Source organism: Triticum urartu, chromosome 1A, assembly GCF_056163025.1.
Source record: "Triticum urartu cultivar PI428250 chromosome 1A, HENAU_Tu73, whole genome shotgun sequence".
Taxonomy (NCBI): domain Eukaryota; kingdom Viridiplantae; phylum Streptophyta; class Magnoliopsida; order Poales; family Poaceae; genus Triticum; species Triticum urartu.
Genome location: NC_141873.1, coordinates 349,604,269 through 349,616,301, shown reverse-complemented (window position 1 = coordinate 349,616,301; position 12,033 = coordinate 349,604,269). Strand labels below are relative to the sequence as shown.

Below are 12,033 nucleotides of genomic sequence, written 5' to 3'. Positions count from 1 at the left end.
GAGGTTTGGGGAGTCAGATGTCGACACGTCGGACTCAAAAACCCTTTAGCCACCCAAAAACCACTTTCCCACGGCGTTCGCTCTAGAGCCATTCGACTTGACCAACTGTTACTCACATTCACAACCGACTTGACTGATGCGACAACCGAGAAGCTCTCTTTGACTGTCCGCATTCATGTCGTTGCGACAACCGATAAGCCTAGTCCAGCTGCAAACATTCAACCCCACTACTCCGCCTACCCTCGCTATTTAAGACGACCGACCACTTCCCAAAAACCTACCCCTACGAGACCTTCTCCCACCGCCCGAGCCACCGTCCAACCACCCCTTCTCATCCCTTCGCATTATTGTCCGATGTAGCCATGGTTGTATCCCCTCATTAATGGTGGAGGAAGCTTTCACCGAGTGACGGTGCCAAAATCGCATCGGAGGTCCGTGTCATGGACGTCCGGAGCGAGGACCGCATTGAGGCGCTCCGAGCTCTCCGAATTTAAGCTAGGAGAAGGAGGAGGGTGACCCCATGGCCATGGCGGAGATCGCGATGGAGGATGTGGCGACGAATGAGGAGGAGCAAGCGCCCACACCAATGAAGGAGCCGCCGCATCCACTGCGTGCGTTGGCAACTCTACATCAACTAGGTGGAACATAACTGGCTCTTCAAGGGGCTAGAGGTGGAGGACGACGACACGTCGAAGCAGCGCGGCGATGATGTGAAAGAGACATCCTTCATCAGCTCCGCCTCGTTCGCGCCAGCCGCCAATGACGACAAGGCCGGATCATCCCACACGGGGCCCGTAAATATCCCATTTAAAAAATCGAAACAATCAGGACTTTTCGGAGATTGGATGCAGTTACTAATTCATGATCTGGCATGTACAGAATGAAAATTTCATTCTCGATTCTACGAGAATTTTTATGAAAGCGTTTCATTTGCTTCTCTTCAATGGAAGCTTTATTTTCCCAGAATGTATCCTAATTTTTGGCCTAATTCTTCTTCTGATGATCGATTCAACCTCTGATAAAAAAGATAGACCTTGGGTCTATTTCATCTCTTCAACAAGTTTAGTAATAAGCTGTTGACCTCACCTTTGACAGGGAGGAGTAGAATAGGATTTTTAGTTTTTTTTAAGGTTCTTTTGCTATGCAAAAATCAATTCGGAAAATGAATGAAAAATCGATGTCCGCTTTTATTTGGCGATTCTAATTGGATGACCTCCACCTGACCGACTGTTTGCAGACAAGTCCAAACGTGTCCGCAAATACTTAGGCCCTTCGGCGAAAACCAAAAATTACAGCACGTCAAAATTCGCTCCACGCAATCTCGTTCTTTCTTTTTTCGATCACAGGGGAGCTCCCCCGGCTCCATTTTCATATAGAAAACGAAACCAAAAGCTTAATCCTGTTCTTCAAATCAATATATTCAGCTATTCCCTAAAAAAAATCAGCTATTCGCGCCTTCCCCTAAAAAAAAAAGCTATTCCCGCCCTGTCTCAGGAAAAAGAAGAAGTTATTCCCGCCCACGTTTCTGCGACCACCGCAGCAAATCAGGATCGTCCGTGGAAACAGCATCGAACGCTTCATACCGTTCCACGTCACGGATCCGAGCCACCAACCCCTCCACCAATCAGCGCCCACACCTCTCCCTGTATAAACCCATCAGCCCCGCTCCTTCTTCCCGCACATCTCGTTCCAAATCTCCCAATCTTTCCCGCACAAACAGACCAGCGCCCCTTCCCTCCCCCCTCCCTCGAAGCAGCGATGGCGCCCAAGGCGGAGAAGAAGCCGGCGGCGAAGAAGCCCGCGGAGGAGGAGCCCGCGACGGAGAAGGCCGAGAAGGCCCCCGCCGCGAAGAAGCCCAAGGCCGAGAAGCGGCTGCCCGCGGGCAAGACCGCCTCCAAGGAGGGCGGCGGCGAGAAGAGGGGCCGGAAGAAGGGCAAGAAGAGCGTCGAGACCTACAAGATCTACATCTTCAAGGTGCTCAAGCAGGTGCACCCCGACATCGGCATCTCCTCCAAGGCCATGTCCATCATGAACTCCTTCATCAACGACATCTTCGAGAAGCTCGCCGGGGAGGCCGCCAAGCTCGCCCGCTACAACAAGAAGCCCACCATCACCTCCCGCGAGATCCAGACCTCCGTCCGCCTCGTCCTCCCCGGAGAGCTCGCCAAGCACGCCGTCTCTGAGGGCACCAAGGCCGTCACCAAGTTCACCTCCTCTTAGATTCAGTCTCTGGCAGCTGTAGTTGGGTGCTGTTTGCCCAGAATTAGTGTTGCTCAATGGAAATCGGTGGAATATCGTTTAGTTTGTAGTTGGGTTGGTGATGTTACCGTGTCATGTGACTGATCGATCTGAAATAGCAATGGTCTGGTGCATCTTTTGGGAAGCCTCTGTTCTGAACTAGTTACTCGTTTGATGCATGTCCCAACTATCTGTCTGATCTCTGTTATGTAATGGTAGTTGATGTTGTGTTTTTGTTACCACATGATTTTGCTTTTGGAGACTTGGGAGGATCATATGCCAATTTGGCTGAAGAAACCGGTTTGGTTCCATTTATTGGACATTCTTTGAGAGCCAGCTGCATTGCAGGGATCAATCAGCAATCAGATTTTCTGAAAAACAACGAATTTGACAGATCGGTACTCTTTGTGACATAAAGATACCAAATGTTTAAGAAAATACTGGTGTTGCAGGCTATGTACACGGGCAACGATGGCTAAACATCTATAGCTTCTGAAACTGTCTTTCATCATCATGCTCTGCAGACACTGCAGCAATTCAAAGATAGTTAAACTGCACGATTGCCTGGTGAGTGCTTCATTTTTGCCCTTTCAAGTTACCTTCCTGATTTCGGTGGTCTGATATTGATTCCCGTAGGTGTATGGAGGCTATCCTGAAACCATCAAGAAAAAAGCCCGGCTCCTGTTTTCCATCGTTAACGCGAGAAATTCTTGCAAACTGCTACATATTTCTGTACGTCAGAGATATTTCGAGGCTGCGCAGGTATGGTTTTCAAGATATAATGCCAATCTTTTACATACTGTACCTACCATGTAATCGGATGCTAATACACTGCATTGACATTCAGGTACTGAGTGTATGACCGACTGATCATTCTCAACCAACCAGCAGCTCAACACAGTCAGTAGAGCAGCAAACGTACTACAGTCTACATGGAGAACAATTTCTACACAGAATGGACTGCCAGAAAGTAGGAAATCAAAGGTTGTATTTCTTTTCCCATAGTTGAAACATATCGATGTTTTTACTTTGTCCAGGTGGATGACAATAGTCATTACTCCCTCCGTAAAGATATATAGGAGCGTTTAGATCACTAAAGTAGTGATCTAAATGCTCTTATATTTGTTTACAGAGGGAGTATATGAGAAAAACGTAAAAATAAGTAAATGATCTTTCCGTGTCTTACAAATGACAGCATAAGATTCCTACACACGAAACAGGAAAATTACATCAAGGAAATTAACAGCAAGTTCACAATAAAGAAGGGGGTCTCTAGTATGCCTCCTATTAATATTTCAACATAAGCCAACTACAAACTAAACGATCAACATGAATAATCCAGTTACTTTTCTGGAGAATCCAAATATTGAGGTCGGTGTCAACTATAGTAGGGAAAGTACATATATTGCCTCTGCTACTGCACACATACTTGCCAAGAACAAGAGCCCTCCCTAAAAAGTCAAAAGCTTCGGTTACAAAATAAAGAAATATATTTGTAGTTTCCTACAGATTTCAGATATCAAATGAGATAGGTCATAAGTAGTTTTAAACATCCAAACAACAATTCTTCTCATGTGGCCTTTATGCTTCCTACCAATATTTCAGTGTTAGCCAACTTGGCCTGACAATGAATTACTGATCAACATCAACATGAATAATCCAGTTACTTTTCTGAGAATCCAAAAATTGAGATTGATGCACTGTAGATTTTAGAGACTATGATGCCTACTCATCCACAATGAACAAAAGTAAATCCAGCACACTAATATTCTAATTAATCTCATAGGATACTTTTGACGGTCAATGGGAGGGCAGAATCTTACAAACATGTTTATGAGCTGTTCATGAGCAGTCATTGCTTGCAAAATCCTATCATTGCCAATAGATTCTGGTGATAGGTTGCATCCTGCAGACTAAAATTCATTTGAAAATAGCAACTTGGACATGTGTTCATTGTCAGCCCGGTATGTCATATTTGTCCTTCTCCTTAGTTCCCGATGCTATCAAATTGTATGTACAGAAGGACAAACTGATTCAAGACCTGCGATTCATTGGGCATCTCTAAAATTCCAGAAGAGTATATTATGTGCTACTGTAAAACAGTAAGAAATGCAAATTAATTGTGAGATGTGCTTTTAATAGCACCAGCTTGTTAGCATCTTCGCATCACTGTCCAATGGTCTTTCAGCCTATATGTCTCTAAATCATTAGTTACCAGTAGTATTCTGATAGCTAGTTTTAAGATAATATAGTTATGGAACTCAACTAAAAATGATTTAGACAATACTTGGCACACAGATTGGACTCAGAGACAGCAGGACATCAAAGGTTTATATTGTTTTTTCCATAATTGAGACAGGCGATGTTTTTCCCCCTCATCTCGGTGGAACAGTCTTCATTATATCAGAACATGAACGTAAAAGTAAGTACATGGCCTTTCAGTGTCTTACAGATGACAGCATAAGCAAGCAAAACAAGAAATTTACATCAAGTTGGCACAACACACAATTCAACTATATAAATCATCGTCTGCAGTTGCCGCACCAGCGGATGCCAAAGGCAGTGAATAGCTAATCAACATCAACATGGATAACCTTCTACCTTGCAAATTAGTTCAGTTACTTTGTTGGAGAATCCAAAAATTGATATTGGTACATTGTAACTAAAAGGTTCAGCTGATGCTAAACTAATTTGTCAGAATTCCAGAGAGGCTGTGGAATTGTTCAGTAGAAGTAACCATTTGCAACCAAAAAAAACCAAACAAACCAAAGGGCAGATAACATAAGGTTTATTAGCAATGACCCTCGAAGTAAGGACTAGTAAATTAAAAAAAAAGCATCACATACAATGATGCTAATAACCTTGCTGCAGCCTGTAGAGAACAAGAGAATTGTAGCACAGACAAATGTATATCCTTGTCAGTTATCACACAGACTGGAATCAGGGACTAGGAAATGCTTTTTATCTTTTAGGTGGAGGATACAATCTTCAGTTTATATATCACAGAAAATTAAAAAAGAAAGTTTATATATCACAACTTGGGCGTAAATAATTACATGGTATTCCCATTTTTACAGATGCCAGCATAATATAAATAACTACAGCAAGGAAATTACTAAATTAGGCTAGGTTCACGGCACAGCAGACAATTTAACTGTACAAATCATCGTCTTCAGCTGCCACGGCAGCGGATGCAAAAGGATCGGTCGCAGGGGTAGCACCTGCCGCAGGCTGGTCAGGGAATCGGAACTCACTGCCGAAACCACGGGACTGCTGCAGCGTCTGAGCAAAAGCCTGGTATTTGCGAATATCAGCATCACTCACACTCCGGCGAGCATACCTCATGCTCTCCTCGAAGTGAGCAGCCTTGATCTCAGCGACCTCATCCACATCGTCTTCCTCCATGGCTTCAGGGTTTTCCTTCTGCCTCCTCTCCTTTTCCATGTCCTTTTCAATGTTTTCTCTGATGGCATATTTGCATGCACGCTGGCAGATTTCAGTGATATCTGCACCGCTGAACCCCTGTGTGTATTTGGCGAGAGCATTTAGGTCAACATCTTTGGCCACAGGAGACTTCCTGAGGCAGGCTCTGAAGATCTGGAGCCTGGATTCAACATCAGGCAGAGGAATGTAGATAAGCTGATCAAGGCGTCCAGGCCTAAGCAAGGCAGGGTCTATGATGTCTGGCCTGTTGGTAGCACCGATGATGAACACAGTTTTCTTGGCATTCATTCCGTCCATCTCGGTAAGAAGCTGATTCAGCACTCTATCAGCGGCACCTCCGGCATCACCAACACTGTTCCCTCTCTGAGTGGCAATTGAGTCAAGTTCATCAAAGAAGAGGACGCATGGCGCTGACCCCCTAGCCTTGTCGAAAATCTCACGCACATTGGCCTCACTCTCACCAAACCACATGGTAAGCAGTTCTGGTCCTTTGATACTGATAAAGTTAGCCTGGCACTCGTTAGCAATTGCCTTGGCCAACAAGGTCTTACCACAGCCCGGAGGTCCATAGAACAAAACACCTTTGGAGGGAGACATACCAAACTTCTCAAATTTCTCCGGATGCTCCACGGGATACTGGACGGTCTCCTGCAGCTCCCTTTTGACGCTCTCCAGGCCACCAATATCCTCCCAAGAGACATTTCGGACTTCAACAACAGTTTCACGAAGAGCAGATGGGTTGCTTGTCCCTAGTGCAATCTTGAAATGGTCGTTCGTGACAGCCATGGAATTCAGTATCTCTGCATCAATGGTGTCATCCTCGAGGTCTATGACATCCATCTTCTCACGAATGCACTGGAGAGCAGCCTCAGTACAAAGGCACCGAGATCGGCCCCCACATACCCATGAGTGTCCCTCGAAACATGCTCCAGCTCAACATCTTCAGCAAGCTTCATGTTTTTAGTGTGAATCCGGAGAACCTCAAGCCGTCCAACTTCATCAGGGACCCCAATGTCGATCTCGCGGTCAAACCTACCAAATCTTCTGAGAGCAGGGTCGATGCTGTTCGGGCGGTTCGTAGCACCCATAACAATAACATGTGCACGGGATTTAAGCCCATCCATAAGAGTGAGCAGCTGCGAAACAATACGCCTTTCGACTTCTCCGTTGGTCTTTTCTCTCTTTGGGGCTATGGAATCAATCTCATCGATGAAGATGATGGCCGGCGCGTTCTTCTCGGCCTCCTCAAACGCCTTTCTGAGGTTGCTCTCACTTTCTCCGGCTAGCTTCGACATAATCTCTGGGCCATTAATCAGGAAAAAGAAGGCACCTGTTTCATTAGCCACAGCTCTAGCAATGAGGGTCTTGCCAGTCCCAGGTGGCCCATACAGCAAGATGCCCTTTGGAGGCTTCACACCAATGGACTTGAACAGCTGGGGATGGCGCAGTGGGAGCTCAACCAGCTCTCTGATCTGGGCCATCTGCTTCCTCACTCCACCGACATCGTCGTAGCCAACGTCGTCCAGCTTCTCCTCATCCTCCCTCCTGACAGGCTCACCATCGCAGAATATCTCTGTATCAGGTGCAACGATGCAATACTCTGCAGGGTCAGTCTCTATGACTTTGAACTCCACGCTTGTCATCCCGCCTCTCACATGGAAAAGGTCCCCTTTTCTGACGGGTCGATAGGCCTCGAGGAAGTATGGTCTCAAGAAGGCATGGAACAGGCTTCCGGAGATCCCTTCGATCGTGTCGTCGACGGGAAGTATGTGCACGCGATTCCCGTATCTGACGTCTGGGCACGGATGAACAGAGACGACGTCGCCGAGCCGGACCCTCAAGTTCTTCCTGACGACCTTGTTCATCCGGATCTTGGTCTTGTCGCATGTGTCGTCTGGGAGCGCAATGCAGACCGTGTCTCTCCGCTTCTTGCCCTTGAGCAGGACGGTGTCGCCGCAGAAGAGCTGCAGCCTGTCCATGGTGTCCGGGTGCAGAGCGACGGCGGAGTTCTCGTCGCCGGTGGCCTCGTCGACCACCAGTCGATTCGGCGACTTCTTTCTCTCGAGAATCGCCATGGAGTAGTCCTTCTTCCCGCTCGCATCGGAGGAAGAGGGCTCGCCGTGGATCGCCATGGGACGCGGATTCGAGATGCTCGATTCGATTCAATTCGGCGCGCTAAGTTTCGTGGCGTCGTGGTGCGATGTGAGGAGGAAGTCGAGGGGATCAGCCTACCTTTATAGCTGTTGAAAATATGAGCAAATTACTACGAGATTTAATTCGAATAAACAGAAGATAAATCATGATCACAGCAGTAGAGATTAAACTAATCATGCAAACTAACATAGCAGATGAACATATCACATCTAGATCACATACTAGAAGTATGAATTCTATCACGATCTCGAACAGGAAGGATATAATCACATACGGTGCAGCGGGTGCAGCACCGCCGGCGTTGACGTTGTCGCCCATGTCGTCGAAGACGAGGTTGCCGAGGTCGGGGAAGAAGTCGTCGTTCGCGAAGTCATCGCTGCCAGCAGTCGCGCGAGTGCGCTCCCCAAAAACCTGATCGCCCCTCTCCCGTACAGGATCACGAGAGGCGGGGTTCCGGAGGCCTACTGTCCCTTCTCGCGGTGCACGCCGGAAGGAGGGATGGAGAAGACTTGCTTAGCGGCGCAATGATCTGGAACGGTGGTGAGAAATCATACGAAGCGGCGGTCGCTAGGGTAGACGTCTGCCTGACTATATAGTGCGGGCCGGGTAGGTCGTGGGAGTAAACCCCACATCCGAGTCGTCACGATCCAAAAGAATCGGAAACGGTTCAGTAATTAACGCGTCCGTTAATTATTAATTAATGACTCATTAATTTTCCCATGCAGCAAAAATATAGACAACGTGCATAGCTCTGTCCTCGGCTCAATCCCGCAACCCGCGGCACGTCGTGACGAGGCGTGGCGTGGCGAGGCGAGCGAGGAGGAGGAGCACGCGTGTAGGTCTCCTCTTCTCATGCTCATACAAGTGGTAGAAGAGCTCACCTTATAAAGAGGTGCAACTCTCTCTCAACTTCCGGGGTGGGACTAAACTTTAGCCTCACTCACTCCACTCACATGTGTGCATGAATGGGTCAAGAGAATTTCAGAATTTTAGTTGGGCTTTAGGCCAAAGGCCTACTAGCAAAATTCCAACAATCCCCCACAAAGTCTCATTGGCACATCTCATCATTTAGTTCCAAAACATTGTTTTATATATCGGTGCTTAGTGGAGACTGTGAAGTTGAACTTCCACTTAGAAATTTATACTACACTAGATCACAACTTGAATAGTGGACTATGCCTTGAACTACAAGTTTTCTGTGAAACTAGTTTCACACAAATTCTTAACTGATACTGGGCTGCCGCAAGGCTTCCCCGCGGGTGAAGCGTATACGTCATACTCCAGGGCCTTTCATGAATTTATTAGAGAACACCCAATTCTCACAGACTGCAACGTTAATAGTCAAATTCATATAGGTGTGTTTCTCAGAAGATGTTCTGCAGGACAACATCTCTGCTTACCCGAATAAGCCACTTGGAACACATTAAGATAAGTATCAACCTGCCATGCAGATCAGGAGAGTATTGCATCTTCACGGAGTGGGATAATTAATATAGGGATACTCTCCTCCCAGCTGACCAACAGCTTGTCTCCCATTTCTACTTCACGGGATCTCCGATCACATAGAGTGGTTTACCACTATGGACAACTCATGCGGTGGGTCTCAAACCCATCTCCATCGATGCATTATCTATCACATTACGTGATAGACCCTTTGTGAAGGGATCTGCCAAGTTTTTCGACGTTTGGATATAATCCAACGTAATAACTCCGGAGTTCCTCAATTTTCTGACAGATTTTAGTCTCCTCTTCACATGCCTTGAGGACTTCATATTTTCCTTAGAACTGTTTATCTTGACGATCACAGTTTGATTATCACAGTTCATCAGGATAGGGGGTATTGGTTTTTCAACCATAGGTAAGTCCATCAAGAGTTCACGAAGCCACTCTACTTCAACAGTGGCAGTGTCTAGTGCTGTGAGTTCTGCTTCCATAGTTGACCTCGTTAAGATGGTCTGCTTGCAAGACTTCCAGGAAACAGCGCCACCACCAAGTGAAAAAACATAACCACTTGTGGCCTTAATCTCATCAGCATCAGATATCCAGTTTGAGTCACTATAACCCTCCAGTACCCTTGGATACCCGGTGTAGTGAATCCCATAGCTCGCAGTGCCTTTCAAATAGCGCATAACTCTCTCAAGCGCATGTCAATGATCATCTCCCGGTTTTGACACAAACCGACTCAGCTTGCTCACAGCAAAAGAGATGTCAGGCCTCGTGGCACTCGCCAAATACATAAGCGAGCCAATAATCTGAGAATACCTCAGTTGATCTCTAGCAATCCGTCGATTCTTTCGAAGCAACACACTAGCATCATATGGAGTTGGAGAAGGCGTGCAGTCGCTATACCCAAAACGACTCAAGACCTTTTCCACATAATGAGACTGAAGCAGTGTGATCCCACCATTCTCATTTCTCAACAGCTTGATGTTTAAGATAACATCAGCTACTCCTAGATCCTTCATCTCAAAACAGCGAGATAAGAAATCCTTAACCTCCTTGATTAAATCAAGTTTGGTTCCAAAGATCAATATGTCGTCGACATACAGACAAAGAATAACTCCTTCGCCCCTACCATAGCGATAGTACACGCACTTGTCACCACCGTTTACTACAAAGCCGGCAGCAGTTAATGTTCTTTCGAACTTCTCATGCCACTCCTTAGGAGCTTGTTTAAGGCCATATAAAGACTTTAATAACTTGCACACCTTTCCTTCTTGACCAGGTACTACAAAACCATCTGGTTGATCCATGTAAATTTCCTCCTTCAACTCTCCATTGAGGAAAGCCGTCTTAACGTCCATTTGATGAACGAGAAGACCATGTGAGGCAGCCAGTGATAGTAGCACCCGAATTGTGGTCAGTCTAGCCACGGGTGAGTAAGTATCAAAGAAGTCTTCACCTTCTTTCTGGGTATAACCCTTGGCCACAAGCCGTGCCTTGTACTTTTCAATCGTACCATCAGGTCTAAGCTTCTTCTTGAACACCCACTTACATCCTACAGGTTTGCACCCATAAGGACGATCAGTGATCTCCCAGGTACCGTTAGCTAAGATGGAATCCATCTCGCTACGTACAGCTTCCTTCCAGTAGTCAGCATCAGGAGATGCATAGGCTTCTGAAATAGTCCTGGGTGTGTCATCCACGAGGTACACAATGAAATCATCACCAAAAGACTTTGCAGTCCTCTGTCTCTTACTCCTCATAGGAGTTCCATTGTTACCCTCAATAGGATTCTCAATGTGTTCCATCGCAATGGTGGGTTCAGGAATTACAGTGAATTCCTCACTAGATAGAGTAGGTATCTCCTGATTTGATGAACTCGACATATCCTTCATAGGAAATATGTCCTCAAAGAAAGTTGCATCATTTGATTCCATAATCGTACCAACATGCATGTCGGATACCTCAGATTTTATTATCAAAAATCTATAGCCGATGCTATGAAAAGCATAGCCCAGAAGAACACAATCCACGGTTTTTGGTCCAAGCTTGCGCTTCTTGGGAATTGGTATATTGACTTTCGCCAAACAACCCCAAGTATGTAGGTAAGAGAGTTTCAACCTTTTCCTTTCCCATTCCTCAAATTGAGTCATGGTCTTATGCTTTGTGGGAACTCGGTTTAGGACATGACACACAGTCATTAGCGCCTCCCCCCACCATTCCTTGGATAGACCCGAAGTGTCTAACATGGTGTTAACCATATCAGTTAGAGTTCGGTTCTTTCTTTCGGCTACCCCATTTGACTGGGGTGAGTAGGGAGGCGTCCTCTCATGGATTATACCATGTTCCGCACAAAACAGATCAAATTCATTAGAAAAATACTCTCCACCACGATCGGACCTAAGCCGTTTAATTTTTCGATCAAGTTGGTTCTCGGCCTCAGCTTTATAGTTTTTAAAGAAAGTCAAAGCCTCATCTTTTGATTTCAGAAGATAAACATAACAATATCTAGTGGAGTCATCAATCAACGTCATGAAGTATCTCTTTCCACCTTTTGTCAACACGCCATTCATCTCACAAAGATCAGAATGTATAAGCTCAAGTGGCGCCAAGTCTCTTGCCTCTGCAGTCTTATGGGACTTGCGAGGTTGCTTAGCTTGCACACATACTTGGCACTTGGAGCCTTTGACAGTAGAGATTTTCAGAATTAAATTCATATTGGCTAACCGCGTCATGCAACCAAAGTTAATATGA

General features: G+C 46.0%; 1 protein-coding gene and 2 pseudogenes across 1 annotated transcript; 1 reads left to right on the top strand and 2 right to left on the bottom strand.

The window, feature by feature from the left end:
• The first annotated feature begins 1,680 nt into the window (after window positions 1-1,680).
• On the top strand, window positions 1,681-2,383 carry LOC125510959 (histone H2B.1). Its single transcript, XM_048676245.2, has one exon. It carries the CDS (start codon window positions 1,759-1,761, stop codon window positions 2,218-2,220), a length of 462 nt encoding a protein of 153 aa, XP_048532202.1. The 5' UTR covers window positions 1,681-1,758; the 3' UTR covers window positions 2,221-2,383.
• Window positions 2,384-5,178: 2,795 nt separating this feature from the next.
• On the bottom strand, window positions 5,179-6,522 carry LOC147991182 (cell division control protein 48 homolog D pseudogene; annotated as a pseudogene).
• On the bottom strand, window positions 6,510-7,814 carry LOC147991181 (cell division control protein 48 homolog E pseudogene; annotated as a pseudogene).
• Window positions 7,815-12,033: the final 4,219 nt, after the last annotated feature.

Bases quoted from the DNA above. Each gene is read 5' to 3' on its own strand.
- LOC125510959 (XM_048676245.2), top strand. From the start codon at position 1,759: ATGGCGCCCAAGGCGGAGAAGAAGCCGGCGGCGAAGAAGCCCGCGGAG.